The sequence below is a fragment of the Trachypithecus francoisi genome, unplaced genomic scaffold, assembly GCF_009764315.1.
Source record: "Trachypithecus francoisi isolate TF-2019V2 unplaced genomic scaffold, Tfra_2.0 Contig01579, whole genome shotgun sequence".
Classification (NCBI taxonomy): domain Eukaryota; kingdom Metazoa; phylum Chordata; class Mammalia; order Primates; family Cercopithecidae; genus Trachypithecus; species Trachypithecus francoisi.
In genome coordinates this window covers 16,911,325-16,928,271 of record NW_022681442.1, presented here as the reverse complement: position 1 = coordinate 16,928,271, position 16,947 = coordinate 16,911,325, and the positions used below count along the sequence as shown (strand labels likewise).

At 47.4% G+C, this 16,947-nt stretch overlaps 1 protein-coding gene across 26 annotated transcripts in view; it reads right to left on the bottom strand.

Annotated features, from left to right (window-relative positions):
- The window catches only part of ABLIM1 (actin binding LIM protein 1), a 353,609-nt gene that overhangs the window by 104,557 nt on the left and 232,105 nt on the right, over positions 1-16,947 (bottom strand). For all 26 annotated transcript variants that reach the window (XM_033181938.1, XM_033181921.1, XM_033181922.1 and 23 more), the window contains one exon: positions 14,571-14,664. In XM_033181938.1, coding sequence (XP_033037829.1) covers positions 14,571-14,664 — 94 coding nt within the window. The remainder of the gene's footprint in view (positions 1-14,570; positions 14,665-16,947) is intronic.

The following is a 16,947-nucleotide window of genomic DNA, read 5'->3' as shown; positions in this document are numbered from 1 at the left end:
CAACATCTAAGCGACTTGCTGAGAATTACTCAGCTTTTTTTTTTTTTTTTTTGAGACAGAGTCTTGCTCTGTTGCCCAGGCTGGAGTGCAGTGATGCGATCTCGGCTCACTGCAACCTCCATTTCCCTGGTTCAAGCGATTCTCCTGCCTCAGCCTCCCAAGTAGCTGGGATTACAGGCACGTGTCACCATGCCCAACTAATTTTTGTATTTTTAGTAGAGACCGGGTTTCACCATGTTGGCCAGGATGGTCTCGATCTCCTGACCTCATGATCCGCCTGCCTTGGCCTCCCAAAGTGCTGAGATTACAGGCATGAGCCACCACCCCCCACCAGATTACTCAGCTTTAAGTGTGGCTACTAGGATCAAGTGCTGGTGTGTCTGTGCAGTGGCGCCACCTCAGCTCACTGCAACCTCCACCTCCTGGGTTCAAGCAATTCTCGTGTCTCGGCCTCCCAAGTAGCTGGGGTTACAGGTGCACACCATCATGCCTGGCTAATTTTTGTACTTTGATTAGATACGGGGTTTCATGATGTTGGCTAGGCTCATCTTGAACTCCTGGCCTCAAGTGATCTGCTCACCTTGGCCTCACAAAGTGCTGGGATTATAAGCATGAGCCACTGCACCTGGCCTGTATCAGTTCTTTCTGCTAACAACTCTTCTCTCCCTTCCACCTTACCTATCCAGGCCACATCAGGCTCCAAAATTCCAAATTCTATCCCTGTTTCCAAGATGCCTGCAGGTTTGTGTTTTGCTATGGACCTATTAAAATAGTTTATGAAGTTTGCATTTGCAAGGCCACTGCGAAGTTTCCCTTTTCGGGAGGAATTTCTGTACCAGTTCATTTCCTCTGGGCTGGATGGGCACCAGCCCTAACTCCCTCCACCTGACTACTTGGCAAACTACAAGCAAGTCCATCTGCTGGAGCTGGCACCATATCCTCCCCAAGGCGGGAAGCCACGAGGTCCAGGAAGCAAGCACATTCAGGTGTGAAACAGACGAGGAGGCAGCCTGTCCATGGTGGCAGACTCCTCAGCACAGCATCACTGGATCCAAAGGAACAAAATGCTCCCATTTTCCCTGGAGCACATGCCATCTCCTAGGCCCTGGGGAGAGTTTCATATCCTTAGCCTGGTAATACTGTGCCCAGAACAGAAATTATCCTGCTGACCTTTGGATGGTGCCATTTTTCAATATAGACCCCTCCAAGTTAAACACTCATGGAGAGGCCAACCGGGTGGAATCACAAGGACAAAAGAGAGCCAAGGTAGCTTGAGATGCCATCTTCAGTGTGACTTATTAAGAACCCAAAAGCTAGAGAAGATTGCTGGAGGTAGTCGCAATGCCCAGCAGCGGCACAACCCAGATTCCAGGAGTCAGGCTGGTTAGGGTGTAGAGACCCACGTGTCTGTCTACCACCATCAGCTAAGTTGGCAGATACAAGTGGATTAGTAGGGTCAGTCTTTCAAATGGAGAATGGGTCTGAGTGAGCCCAAAAAATTCTGTTTCCCTCATGATTAAGCTAAAATTAGTCTGTAGTAGAAAATATTTTTTAAAAATTTTTGAACTGGCCAGGTGTGGTGGCTCACACCTGTTATCGCAGCACTTTGGGAGGCTGAGGTGGGTGGATCATTTGAGGTCAGGAGTTCGAGACCAGCCTGATCAACATGGTGAAACCCCATCTCTGGTAAAAATTAGCCAGGCATGGTGGTACATGCCTGTAATCCTAGCTACTTGGGAGGCTGAAGCAAGAGAATTGCTTGAACCTGGGAGGCGGAGGTTGCAGTGAGCCAAGATAGTGCCATTGCACTCCAGCCTGGGCGATGGAGTGAGACTCTGTCTCAAAAAAATAAAATAAAAGTTATAAGCTGACTACTGGTTTGAAATAGAAAAGGATGTATTATTACAATCTTGCAATTAAATCAGACAGCACAATCAAATCACATGCTTAAAATCAAAGAAACAAACAAGGCTCGAAAAAAGTCAACAAAGCCTTCAGTAACAATAGCAAACAAAGATAAATTTCTCACCTTGACTACCCATTCCTTAAGAACCAAAGTCGACTTCTTTCTAGTAGTCACCAAAAATCTCTCTTGAACTTGGGACGTTTACTGTGTGTGCCCATTACTTGGCTGTTTAATACTGTGGGTCCCAAATTACTGTGTTTTTGTTGTTGTTGTTTGTTTTGATACAGAGTCTTGCTCTGTCACCCAGGCTGGAGTGCAGTGGCATGTGATCACAGCTCACTGCAGCATTGCAGCTTTGAACACCTGAGCTCTAGCAGTCCCCCTGCTTCAGCCTCCCAAATAGCTGGGACTATAGACCCGCACCACCACACCCAGCTAATTTTTAAAATTTTTAGTAGAAGTGAGGTCTTACTGTGTTGCCTAGGCTAGTCCTGAACTCTTGGTCTCAAGTGATCCTCCTGCCTTGGCCTCCCAAAGTGCTGGGATTACAAGCGTGAGCTACCACATCTGGCCCTGAATTACCTTTGTGCACTGAGAGATACTGCCAAAGATTAAACTCTTTTTCTGCTCCCCCAAGAGAAGGTCATGAAAATTAGCTTGGAATTATTGAAGATCACCTCTGTAGGGTAGGTGGGGCACCCTGGAATCAACCATTTAGAAGAAGGGGCATGATCACCCCTTTTATGTCTATAGTGGTAAAAGAAGAGGTAAGCAGAGCCCGGGATGGAGCTGGGAGGGAACAGCAGGAAGGGGAGGGGTGCTGCTCTGAGTCCCCAAGAAAGCAGACATAGGAGTCCTTCTGATGCCCTGATGTGCTGGGTTCTGGAGAGGAGAAAGGACTACTCTGGGGACATCATTTTGGTGCCCAGAATAGTGGCCAGTCCGGGAACTCCACCCCTTGGTGGTAACTTGTCCAGGCACGCTGTGTCTCTCTGCTGTTGAATCCCAGCCATTTCTAAACTGCAATTGGCCCTCGGTCTCTGAAAAAGCTGCAGCGGCCCTGGGCACTTATGATCCCTGAGGACGGGTGGGGGAGGGGGTTCCTGGGACACTCCAGGAGGTTTTCAGCTTGGATACTGCATGCCTTTTAAAGATGCATGCCTTATCACTCTGAGAACAAGTCCTAAATCTTACGTTTTCTTTTGTGACCCACCCCCGCCACTGCCACCGCACTGCCGCATGTAGGGCTCCTAGCACATGCTCAGTAATCCTGGTTGACTTCCTGGAAGAGTCTCACTTGACCTGCCGGGTCAGTTATTCCCCTGCTCACACATTTCAGCCATGAGCTAAACTCTCTGAAGTTAAATAATGCTGGAAAAAAACCAAAACATCCTTTTAACTCAAGATAAATAGAAATTCTTTTCAAACTGTTATTTCCAAATAAGAAAGCCCTTCCATTTGTGCTGACAGGAAATGGGGTGATTTTTCCATAAATATTAAATCTTTAATGCATGGGAATGCAGTCTGCTGGTGCCCTGTTGCAACACATTTCCTCCTGTTATGAAAGTAAGAGAAAGTGGCCCAGCTTTGGGTGAATCAGATAGATTTTCCTCAAATCATTCATTCAATCAATGTGCTCTGCCCTACTGGGTCAATTCCCAACCTGTTAGCCATGAAGGAGACAAAATATTAGCACCAGGTTTTTCTTCTCCAGTAAAATGTTGCAAAACGAACTCATCACAAACCATACATTGGATTTCAACTGGAGTCTACTTTTCCAGCACTGGAGAGATTTTACATTCACTAAGCTACACTCTACAATCAAGGCCACGTCCTGTGCAGTGGCAACCTCTTGCCACACAAAAGAACAAAAATTTAGTCTCCCATAGCGGGAAAGAGCCTAACATAGAATTTTTTTTTTTTTCCTGAGGTGTTGTCTTGCTCTGTTGCCCAGGCTGGAGTGCAGTGGCATGATCTCGGCTCACCGCAGCCTCTGCCTCCTGGGTTCAAGCGATCCTCCTGCCTCAGGCTCCTGAGTAGCTGGGATTACAGGCTTGCGCCACCACACCCAGTTAATTTTTGTATTTTTAGTAGAGATGGGGTTTCGCCATGTTGGCCAGGCTTGTCTCGAACTCCTGACCTTAGGTGATCTCCCATCTCAGCCTCCCAAAGTGCTGAGATTACAGGCATGAGCCACCGTGCCTGGCCAAGCCTAGCATAGAATCTTGCATTAAGACATTTATTGACTTGAATGCCCATTCTTGCATAGATAGCTAGACAGGTAGATGTGTGTGTGTGAAATTGAGATATAAATCACATGCCATACAATTCACCCCTTTAAAGTATATAGTTCAGTGATTTTTAGTATGCAGTTGATCCTTGAACAGCATGGGTTTGAACCACATGGTCCCCTTTCTTTTAACCAAACTTGGATTGAAAATACAGCATTCAAGGGATGCAAAACCTCTGTACACAGAGGGTTGACTTTTTGTACAAGTGAGTTCCTCAGGACTGACTTTGGGACGTAAGTATGTGCAGATTTACCAGGGGGATGGTGGTCCTGGAACCAATCCCCTGCATATACTGAGGGATGAATATACTCGCTGAGTTGTGCAGCCATCACCACTGTCTAATTCTAGAATATTTCATTATTCCAAAAAGAAACCCCATATCCATTAGCAGTCACTCGTTATTTCCCTCTTCCCCCAGCCCCTGGCATTCTCTAATGTACTGCCTGTCTCTGTGGATTTGCCTGTTCCACACATTTCATACAAATGGAATTGGACAATATATGGTCTTTTGTGACTGTCTTTTCTTTTTCTTTCTTTCTTTCTTTTTTTTTTTTTTTTTGAGACACGGTCTCACTGTGTCACCCAGGCTGGAGTGCAATGGCATGATCTCGGCTCACTGCAACCTCTGCCTCCCGGGTTTAAGTGATTCTCCTGCCTCAGTTTCCCAAGTAGCTGTGATTACAGGGACCTGCCACCACATCCAGCTAATTTTTGTATTTTTAGTAGAGACGGGGTTTCACCAAGCTGGCCAGACTGGTCTCGAACTTCCAACTTCAGGTGATCTGCCCACCTTGGCCTCCCAAAGTGCTGGGATTACAGGCGTGAGCCACCATGCCTGACCCTGACTGTCTTCTTTCACTTAGCATAATGTTTTCAAGGTTCCTCCATGTTGTAGTATGTATCAGAACTTCGTTCCTTTCTATGGCTGAATAATATTCCGTTTTCTAGATATACCACCTTTTGCTTAATTCATATTTAAAATGAAGTCATTTCTCCAGTTTATTGTCAAGTGACGGTCTGACAATAGAGAAGGTGACCAGTGTCTCAACAGTGACCCTGGTTCACAGGGCCTTCCTGACTGTCCATTGATCTACGGAGTCCGAGACCAGAGCTCCATGAAGAAAATATGCTCTCAAACTCGAGACAGCATCGTCCATCCACAACATTCTCCAAGGGCAGAGCCAGATGGCCTAGCAGAGGCTACAGATGATTCAAGGGGCTCCGACTATGAGGCACAGAAACACAGCAGACTCTATGGCAAAGTCACTGATTTTCAGTGACATTTCACACTGGTAAAAAGTAGACCAACCAAGCAGCGCATGTTTATTGTCCTGAGAATAGGCACAAAAGGGCCACTTGGGCAGGCCTTTGCCATTCACCAGCAATGGTAAGTTTTGGTCCTTCAGCAAGTTATATCAAGAGGCAAACTGTTTTCTGTAATGATTATTTTCTTTTTTCTTTTTTTTTTTTTTTTTTTTTTGAGACGGAGTCTCGCTCTCGCCCGGGCTGGAGTGCAGTGGCCGGATCTCAGCTCACTGCAAGCTCTGCCTCCCGGGTTTACGCCATTCTCCTGCCTCAGCCTCCGGAGTAGCTGGGACTACAGGCGCCCGCCACCTCGCCCGGCTAGTTTTTTTTGTATTTTTTAGTAGAGACGGGGTTTCACCGTGTTAGCCAGGATGGTCTCGATCTCCTGACCTCGTGATCCGCCCGTCTCGGCCTCCCAAAGTGCTGGGATTACAGGCTTGAGCCACCGCGCCCGGCCTTTTTTCTTTTTTTTTTGAGACGGAGTCTCGCTCTGCCGCCCAGGCTGGAGTGCAGTGGCCGGATCTCAGCTCACTGCAAGCTCCGCCTCCCGGGTTTACGCCATTCTCGTGCCTCAGCCTCCCGAGTAGCTGGGACTACAGGCGCCCGCCACCGCGCCCAGCTAGTTTTTTGTATTTTTTAGTAGAGACGGGGTTTCACCATGTTAGCCAGGATGGTCTCGATCTCCCGACCTCGTGATCCGCCCGTCTCAGCCTCCCAAAGTGCTGGGATTACAGGCTTGAGCCACCGCGCCCGGCCTTTTTTCTTTTTTTTTTGAGACGGAGTCTCGCTCTGCCGCCCAGGCTGGAGTGCAGTGGCCGGATCTCAGCTCACTGCAAGCTCCGCCTCCCGGGTTTACGCCATTCTCGTGCCTCAGCCTCCCGAGTAGCTGGGACTACAGGCGCCCGCCACCGCGCCCAGCTAGTTTTTTGTATTTTTTAGTAGAGACGGGGTTTCACCATGTTAGCCAGGATGGTCTCGATCTCCCGACCTCGTGATCCGCCCGTCTCGGCCTCCCAAAGTGCTGGGATTACAGGCTTGAGCCACCGCCCCCGGCCAGTAATGATTATTTTCAGGTAGATAATAAAGTTCATGCTGTCTCTTGCTCTTCCCCTCTCTCTGTCTCTCTGTATATGTGTATGTCCCTATCTTCTAAATTGAAAGAGACCTATTTTCCTTATTTTTTTCTTTTATTGATACATAATATCTTACATATTTATGGGGTTCATATGAGTATTTTTTTACATGCATATAATATATAATGCTCAAGTCAGGGTATCTGGAGTATTATCACCTTCAGTATTTATCATCTCTATGTCTCCCAGCTACTTTGAAATATACAGTATATTGCTGGTTAACTGTAGTCACCCTAGTCTGCTACTGAACACTGAACTTCTTTCTTCTAACTGCATGTTTGTATCCATTCACCAACCTAAGAGATCTATTTTCTAATCATGGTTCTGTCACACCAATTAGCTCTAGAGTCTCGGGCACTCATTAGCCTCATCTATAAATGAAGGTAACTGGTAACTAACTGCCCTGACCAGCTTGCAGGCCTGTCATGAGAATTAAATGTTTATGAGATCATTTGCAGATGTTAAAAATATTATACAAAGTCAGGATACAGTGGTGGCTGACTGTCCACTGGGACGTAGACCATCTCAACCAATATACTCAGATAACTTGATTTTTTTTTCCCCTTCCATGATCCTCAAAAATATTTGGGTCTACAATTAATTAATTGGATGAAAGCAGGAATTCCTCTGAGCACAGTGAGAATGAGAAGAATGTAATTAGCCTTCAGCATGGACACAGGTTATTATTTGTTCCTTGCATGTGTATGATATACACAGAACAAGAAAAGGGGAATCGGCATTTCAACTTCTCTTTTGCAAATTACATCTCTGATGGTGACAGAAAGATGAGATGTCATGCAAGCATCCTAGGATAACCTATGTTTTGCTTACTAGAGAACAGCTTAGCCCAGAACAAGACCTACTCACTGCTTATGATTACTGTGACATAACATACTTAAAATACCTATGCCAAAAAGAAGGAAGGGGACAAGGGCCTCCAATTTATAATGTGAATTCGCCTCAGAAACATCATAAACATTTGTCCCTCAGCTTTGTGAAAAAGCAGTTTTTTAATCAGTCCAAAAGCAAAACAAAACAGAGCCACCAGTTTTTAATTCCGCTGAGAGTCAAGGAAAAGGATTTGGCCGAATCCCACTGTGATTCTATTTCCTTCACTCCAGGAGTTCAGCAGGAGGGGTCTAAAAGCGAGTCTAAATCCTGTCCTGCCGTCCACCATTTCCAAGTTAACAGATAAGGACAGGGCAGGGTTGCCTCACTGGGCTGACTCGACAGGCATTCCAGGGTCTAGAGGACTTCCCTCGGCTCCATCTGAGGCTCTCTTTCTTGTGTGGTAGGTGTACAGGCTGTCACAGACACCACTGCACTTTCCCAGAGAGCACAGGCGACACAGTAAATACCACGTGACAGAAGGACAGGTGCCACCAGCCCGCCCGGAAAGACCAGATGAGCCCAGGCCAATTGATTTCTGGGTGCAGTGATGTGAGGAAAGGGAAATTGTGGGACTCAGAGCCCCGCCCTCTCCCTCTGTGGTCAGAATGCACGTAAGACAACTTGCCTTTCAGGGAAGAGAACAAAAGAATACGCCCGTGCAGCCTGGCAGGTGCCTGATCAGGGAAGTACCACTGCAGTGTGGACGAGGGCTGAGCGCCTTTGTCCTGAGTGAACCAGTGCAGTGCTCCATGCACACAGGCAGCCCTTGGGGGCATAGAAATTGCACAAGACAGCTTGAGAGGCCAAGAGAAAGTCAAGCCCACCCTTCGTTAGTCTGTTGGTAAAACAGCCCAAGACTAGGGGAAGAATATGTGGGATAAACCCTTTTCCTTTACCTTCCAGACTTCTGTTTTCAGTTTGACATTTGCTTTTTTTTCCCAAACACTTGTCAAGAATAGATTCAACCTCTATCTAATCCAAAGAGGTATGGGGCTGGGCACGGTGGCTCACGCCTGTAATCCCAGCACTTTGGAAGGCCAAGGCGGGCAGATCACCTGAGGTCAGGAGTTCAAGACCAGCGTGGCCAACGTGGCAAAACCCCATCTCTACTAAAAATACAAAAATTAACTGGACATGGTGGTGTGTGCCTGTAATACCAGCTACTTAGGAGGCTGAGACAGGAGAATCGCTCGAACCCAGGAGGTGGGGGTTGCAGTGAGCTGAGATCACACCACTGCACTCCAGCCTGGTCAACAGAGCAAGACTCTGTCTCAAACAACAACAACAACAAGAACAACGAGGTATGGGAAGTATTATCTAAGAGTGTGGTGTTCCAGAGAAGATTCCACATCTTAAGAAAGCACCATCAAAAGCAATCTAGTTTTAGCTATGTGCCTAGAGATGGTTATACCTTTGTAAAGAGAGACCAAGAAACTCAGTTGCTGTCTTACTTAAATTTAGGGTTGGAGATATGAGACTAACCCCTTTATGAATTTTGGAGTCCTTACTTGATTGCACCCACCATGAGCTGCCTTCATTTTGAAACTAGCTGTTGCTGTTGATAGTAACAACCATTTTGTTGCTGTTTCTTTTCTTTATGAGGTTAGCAGGTAACCACCTGTACCCTGGAAAGGATGTCTGCTGGAGTGAGAGCTCTCCTAGGGCTATCTACCAAAGATGGGAAGAAATGCATTCCAAAGAGATGCCCCACTCCCCCATGACATTAGTGACCTAAGTCTGAAGTCTCTTGCAGCTTCCTGTGACCATTAGGCTGTTAGGCAGAAAGGAGGTGCAGGCAGGGGAAGGGGGAGGAGGAGGGGAGAGGGAAGGGGGAGGAAGAGGAGGAGGGGAGAGGGAAGGGGGAGGAAGAGGAGGAGGGGAGAGGGAAGAGGAGGAGGAGGGGAGCAGGAAGGGGGAGGAAGGCTGCTTCAGAGAAGTTCAGAGAAAAGATGGCGAAAGCAAACTCGAGTATCTCACACTAATTTGCCCCTGTACTTCTTAATTAGGAGGCAGGTTGCAAATATCTTCAGCACTCTCCTAAATTTATAAGTTAATCAGCAGAAGCATTTGAAGATGTACCATTTATAGCAAGATCTCCCTAAAAAGAGAATCTTGCTGTCGAAAACAAAACTGAAAGCAAGTGATGAGAAATCAAGCTACAATTTGAGTGTAGGCTCTATGCTGACTGCTACGTGCTGGTTTCCAGAAAAAAAATAACCATTGGCTCTGTCTGATCCCTTACAGCCAAGACATGAGAATTCTAGAACTCAGATCTTTAGAGCTGAAGTGACTCCAGGAGGTCTAGCAGCCCAAGTCTTGGAATTACATGCATATTTTCAATTCTTGCACTTAAAGAAAAGAAAACTGAGGCTCAAAGAAGTGGCAATTCTTGCCCAAGGACCCCCAGCTGGTGAGTACACATTCAGATTGGCTGCCACCCAGAGCCTTTTCACTGACCCGCTGGTGCTCAGGCTCACCTCCCAACCTCTTCAAGCTGATGTGATTTTCAGGGCTTACAAGAACTAAGGAATGACAGAGACAGAGAGAACTCGAGGGCTGCTGGAGGTTACATGCCAGTCCCTTTACCTAGGAAATGAAGACAGCCCCAAGTCACTCAGGAATGAGTGACACAGCCAGACCTGGAGCGTCTCTTCTCTGTCATTGTCCAGTGACCTTTCTCTTTCTCAAAGGTCCCTCAGGTGTCTGATGGCATCTCTGGTGCCACTACACTAGAGAGGCCTTTGGGTCCTCTTAGGACTCAGTGAGTGTTAAATTAAAACCACACAGGGTCTGCAGGCCTCCCTGGGATGATATTTGTGTGATTTCCCAGGCTTACTCAAGCAGGTTGAATGGTGACCTGATCATCACCAAAAGAGACTCCATATCAAATCCATGGAGCCTGTGAATGCTGGCTTATTTGGGAGAAGGGTCTTTGTAGATGTAATTAAGTGAAGGATCTTGAGATGGGGAGGTCATCTTGGATTATCTGGGTGGGCCTTGAATCCAGTGACAAGTGCCTTTACAGGAAAGAGGCAGAGGGAACTGTAACAGAGAAAAGGAGACAACACGGAATAGGCAGCCACGTGAAGGCAAAGCCAGAGACTGGAAGGCTGCCACAAGCTAAGGAACATGCAGAGCCATCAGAAACTGGGAGAGGCGAGGAAAGGCCCTTCCCTAGAGCCTTCAGACACAGTACGGCCCTGCCCACACTTTGCTTTCAGACGTCTAACCTCAAGAACCGAGAGAACTCAGTTTAAGAACTAACCTCAAGAACCTCAAGAACTGTTTAAGCTTGTTGTTTTAAGCCACCGCTGCTGCAGCTGACACAGAAAACTAATACATTTGTAAAGGGATAAAATAAATATAAAAAACCACAAAAACCCAAGGTTCACAGTATTCGCAACAAATCCACCATCATAAAATTTCACCACCACCAAGACCCAAGCATGAGAGGCCGAGGGAGGAGTGTGTGGAGACCGCCCTGCTTTGTGTTGGTAACCAAGCCAAACTGACTCACAAGTTGTCACACGTCAGAGTGATAACCCTGCAGGACATTTTTCTAGCTCATATGCCCATCTGAGGACTACATCTGTTGGATGGATTCTGAATCTGAGGCTGAACATGGTGCAAACTACTCCCAGACGTCTCAACTCTGAAAGCCCCAAATGGAAAGTCTCCAAGTCTTAAGCCTCACAAAACGGCCTTCACAGAAACCTGAAGCCAATTTGAGAAGAGGCCTCTGCAGCCACAGTGAAAGCCAAATGACTCAGGTCTTGAAGGAGAAAACAGAGTAAGCAGATGTTTCTTCCAAACGGCATGTTCTTGGATCTAGCTTTATTTTAGATTTTCTTCCCCACAGCTGTCAAGCTAAATCTGAAGGGTATCAACACACACACACACACACACACACACACACACACACACACAGTCACTCAGACACACACATACAGAGCCCTTTTCCCTCCCCAACATGTTTTGGGGGAACACAGCTCCACATGTGGACTAAGAAGACTACAAACATGGCTGTCACAAATGTGGGGACCACGTTCAGTGTTTTCTCGCCTCTCTTTGTACAGCTGGACATCTAGGAAATCATTCTGATGTTCTATTGTTTTTTTATTTTATTTTATTTTATTTTATTTTTATGAGGGCCAAGCTTGGTTGCTCATGCCTGTAATCTCAGCACTTTGGGAGGCTGAGGCGAGAGGATTGCCTGAGACCAGGAGTTAGAGAGCAGCCTGGACAATAGAATGAGACTCCCATGCTTTACAAAAAATAACAAAATTAAGTGGGTGTGATGGCATGCACCTGTAGTCCAGCTACTTAGGGAGCTGTGGCAGGAGGATAGCTTGAGCCCAGGAGTTCAAAGTTGCAGTGAGGTATGATTGTACCACTGCACTCCAGCCTGGACAACAGAGCAAAATCCTGTCTCTTAAAAAAATAAAAAAAGAAAAGAAGATGACGACAACAAAGAAGGAAGAAGGAAGAAAGAAGAAAGAGGTTAGAAGGAAGAAAGAAGAAAGAAGTTAGAAGGAAGAAAGGAGAAAGGAGGAGGGAGAAGTGAGAAGGGAGGAGGAGGGAAGAAGAGGGAGGAGGAGGAGAAGAAGAAGGAGGAGGAGGAGGAAGAAGAAGAAAGAAGAAGAAAGAAGAAGAAGAAAGAAGGAGGAGGAGGAGGAGGAGATTTCCAAGTTGCTCCCAACTCAACAGGTTTATTTCAGTCCTCCACAAGAGATCAGACTTAGGAACCCCATGGGAAATGGTGTCAGGACCCAGTCAGGGCACTTCTGAGAAGAGCTCTCTGGGGAGGGATGAGGGATGGACTCAGGGCCAGGAGGGGAGGCACCAACCACTGCATCATGCTCTGAGCACTGTGATGGGACTGCTCGGACTCCAAGCTCCCCTTCAGGTGGGTCCCATCCATCTTCTCCAACAGCCTTCCTGGGGATATGCTTCTTTCTCCCTGGTCAAGACGCTAGTTTTGAAGTGTCCTTGGGTCAATAATTAAAGCTTTATTGGAAAGGCTATGAGAGAACTCTTTCCACCCTTCCTGTGAGTGCAGAGAGTGGGGGCCCATTTCTCAGGCGCCACTCCAGCCAGCGCCACCATCGTTTTGTGCCCAGAGTTCTGTAGTAGCCTCCTAGCTGTTCTGTCTCCACCCCAACTCCCTTCCCAGCCATTTAAAAAAACATCTGAGCTGAAATGCACGTACCATAAAATTAACCATTTTAAAGTGAACAATTCAGTGGCACTTAGTACATTCATTCACAATGCTATGCAACCACCTCCTCTATCTAATTCCAAAATATTTTTATCACCCCAAAAGGAAACCATGTATCCGTAAAGCAGTAATTTCCTATTTCCCCTTCCCCCAGCCCTTGGCAACTACCAATCTGCTTTCTATCTATATGAATTTACCTATTCTAGATATTTTATGTAAACGGCATCATATAATATGCGGCCTTTTGTGGCTGGTTTCTTTGACTTAGTGTGTTCTAAAGGCTCATCCTGTGGTAGGCGCACTGCTGCAAGGCTGGATGATATTCCACCAGACGGATACACCACGTGTTGTTATCCGCTCACCTGCTGATGGACTTTGGGGTGTTTCTACCTTTCGGCTGATGTGAATAGTGCTGCTGTGAACATGTGTGTATATAGATTTGAGAACTCTCATACGTTCTTTACACAACAACCTGGTCTAATCACATGACGCTCCAGCTACAAGCAGTTTAATGGCTTCCCACCGCTTTTAGGGTAACACCCAAACTCCAGAATGTGACTCTTGGGACCCTGCCCACTTCTCCATCATCATCTGTCACATCCGTGCTTCTGCCCAGCTGACGTTTCTTACGTATGCTGTGCTTTTCCTTACCTCTGAGCCCCTGCAGGTGTTGCTCCCTCTTCCCAGAACCCTCTTCCTTGGGCTAAGAGGCAACTGCATTTGACCACAATCACACCCTTCTCTCCCAAGTGCAATCAGCTGCCCAGGTCCCAACACACAGCCAATGCTGGCCCCTCTGTGCTTCGTGGAAAGGGCTTACAGTGGGATTTAGGGGGCTACGCTGGACCTTTGCTGTGAAACCCACGGAAGACAGTGCAGCCCAGAAACACGCTGGTGGGGGGCCTCAGATCCGTGTCTGTGTCTCTGAAATGTGCCCTGCTGGGAAGGTGGAACATGGCTCTGCGGATTGAGCAGCCTGGTGCCTGACTAAACACGGTGACAAGCTGCAGGACCTGTAGTCATCCCCCTAGTTGTGAGGCTTCCTGATCCACCTCTGCTTGGGCCATACTCTCCACCCTGGCAGGTGGGCCACGGATGAGGCAGTCTTACTTTTTCCTTGGACCTGGCTGACACCCCACAGGCCTGGGAGAAGTAGGGTAGCGACTCCGTCTGAACTCTGACCCCGGAATTCTGTGTCTCACCCCAGAGGAACTGGCTCAGCCCAGAGGCAGAAGCCTGTGTGGCAGCTGCTGAGAAAGCAGGAAGAAAGCTCCCCAGCCGGAGGCGGTCGCACCTGAACTTGATAGGCTTCAGCTTAGCCCCGGCTACAGGGTGCTCTGGGTCACACAGGATGTGGTTTTTGAAGGTTGGGGAAGCCAATGCCTCTACCTTTCCCCCACCCTTCCTTTCTTAGCTTCCATTCTGAGCCTCTGCTCCCTGAATCTGCACACGCCCAGAAATGCACGCATACACATATGCACGCAAGCACACATGGATGTATACACACGATTTTGCATCCTCTTCATTCACTCTTGTCTAACTTCTAAAAATGAAAATGGTCTAATATAGCCTCTCCTACATAACTCCCACCAGAACCTTTATCATTCTTTTTTTTTTCCTTTGCAAATTCTCCATCATTCTAATTTCCACGTGAGCCTTTGAGGAGAGTGCAGCACCTTAATTCCCGAAGACAGTCACCTGCGACTACTTTCTTTCTCCACAGGTTAAAAAAAGATGGAGGAGGCGGGAAAGGGTCCCCCTTGTGTGTTTCTGAGGGCCGCTGAGGAAGATGGCGGTCGCTGTGAGGGAGCCGGTCTGCCACTTACCTCCAGGACTTTCCCTGTGATAAACTGGTGACACGCCTCACATTTCACCCCAAAGAGTCCCTGGTAGTCCTTTTCACAGTATGGGGCACCATCCCTGCAAGACAAAACGTGTTCAGCTCCTGAGGAGGCGGCCAGGCGCTGGAGAAGACACCAAAACCACATTTCTCCAAGGCCTTTCCACAGAAGGGCAGGACGTATTTTCTCCCGCCCAGCGTTCACATGCCTGGCAATCCAGTCAGACCTGGCCAGACATGATCAAAACCACAAGCGAAATGATGCAGAGAGCACTCTGTGGCTCTCGGTGCCACACAGGCGAAACGGCCATGTCGTCATATGATCACCCTTGCTGATTTTGTACTGTCTCAGAGCTAACGAGCAGAAAGCCTGGCAGCATTGTCTCACCACAGGCCCCCTGGGCGTGGAGGAGCACTGAGCCCACTGAGCCCACATAACAATAATTAATAAACCAGAGAAAGAATGGTATTAATGAACCTGAAGAAGATACTGGCAAATCAATAGGCAATATCACACCTGAAGGCAAAACACTAGAGACAATTTCATTAAAACCACAATAAAGGCAAAGCTATAAAATATTGTTAATGTATATAATATGTATATTTAATAATATGACACTGAGGCCAGGCACCGTGGCTTATGCCTGTAATCCCAGCACTTTGGGAGGCCAAGGTGGGTGGATCAGCTGAGGTCAGGAGTTTGAGACCAGTCTGGCCAACACGGGGAAGCCCTGTTTCTACTAAAAAAAATACAAAAATTAGCCAGGTGTGGTGGTGCACAGCTGTAAGTCCCAGCTACTCAGGAGGCTGAGGCAGGAGAATTACTTGAACCCAGGAGGCGGAGGTTGCAGTGAGCCAAGATCGCGCCATTGCAATCTAGCCTGGGTGACAGCATGAGACCCAATCTCCAAAAAAAAAAGAAAAAGAAAAAGAGAAAAAGAACACAGAGCCCATCAGACGTGGGCTCAGCATTCATCCCCCCACCACAAGGGGCCCACATGCCAGACTACAGCCTCTGAACAGCCTCCAGACACCACCTCCTCAGCTCTCAGGAGGCCTCCAGGGCCCATGGCTGCCTCCTCCAGCTCAGGCAACCTCCTCCATTTACCTTGGAGCACAGAAAAAGTATTATATCCTGTGTGTGATTGCATGGTAAAGCTATAGAGTGCCACTCTAGACTGCCAAGTTACCCACCACTGCACAGTTTGCAATGTTCCATTAGAAGCCAGGCATCTGTCTTCTTACTTTGTCCATCATGGTCACCTGAAGAGCTTCTTGCCTTTTCTTTTTTTTTTTTTTTGACAGAGTCTGGCTCTGTCGCCAGGCTGGAGTGCAGTGGCGCGATCTCAGCTCACTGCAACCTCCACCTCCCGGGATCAAGCAATTCTCCTGCCTCAGCCTCCCAAGTAGCTGGGGTTGTAGGTGCCCGATACCACACCCGGCTCCTTTTTTCTATTTTTAGTAGAGATGGGTTTCACCATATTGGCCAGGCTGGTCTCGAACTCTCAACCTCAGATGATCCACCCGCCTCGGCCTCCCAAAGTGCTGGGATTACAGGCATGAGCCACTGCACCCAGCCTTCTTGTCCTTTCAATGCAGGTGTTTCAGCTTTACCCTGGGCCTGTAGAATCAGATTTCTAGCGGGTGGGGCCCAAGCAACCTTTTGTTTGTTTGTTTCACTATATTTTTAAACTACATTCATTAATATTTTTGAATAGGTGATTTCATGTGGTTGGGGAAATGAATGAATTAATTAATGTATTTGTTTATTTTTTGAGACAGGGTCTCACTCAGTTGCCCTGGCTGGGGTGCAGTGGTGCGATAATAGCTCACTGTAGCCTTAATCTCCTGGGCTCAAGCGATCTTCCCACCTCAGACTCCCAAGTAGCTGGGACTACAGGCATGTGCCACCATGCCTGGCTTATTTATTTATTTATTTATTTATTTATTTATATTAGTAGAGATAAGGTCTCGCTATGTTGCTCAGGCTGGTCTCGAACTCCTGAGCTCAAGTGATCCTCCTCCCACCTTGGCCTCTCAAGTGTTGAGATTACAAGTGTGAACCACTGCACCCAGCAGAAAAGTTTTTTTTGAGGCATAAAAAGGTATACAGTGGAAGATTTCCCCTCATTGCCAGGCTACATTTGTTTTTTACAAAAACCCTCACTTCCTTAACTGTAGCTATTATCCACTGTTATTGAACATGAGCCCATTTCCTGGCAGGCTGTTTTGTGCACAGTCCTAAAGGGCATCATGAAGACCTAGGCTTTGCATGTTTTTGGGGGGCGTCTATAAATGTACTCCAGCCCTGGAAGGAGGACAAAGGCTTACTAGTTCCTCATAGGAGAATGAATAGCAACAGG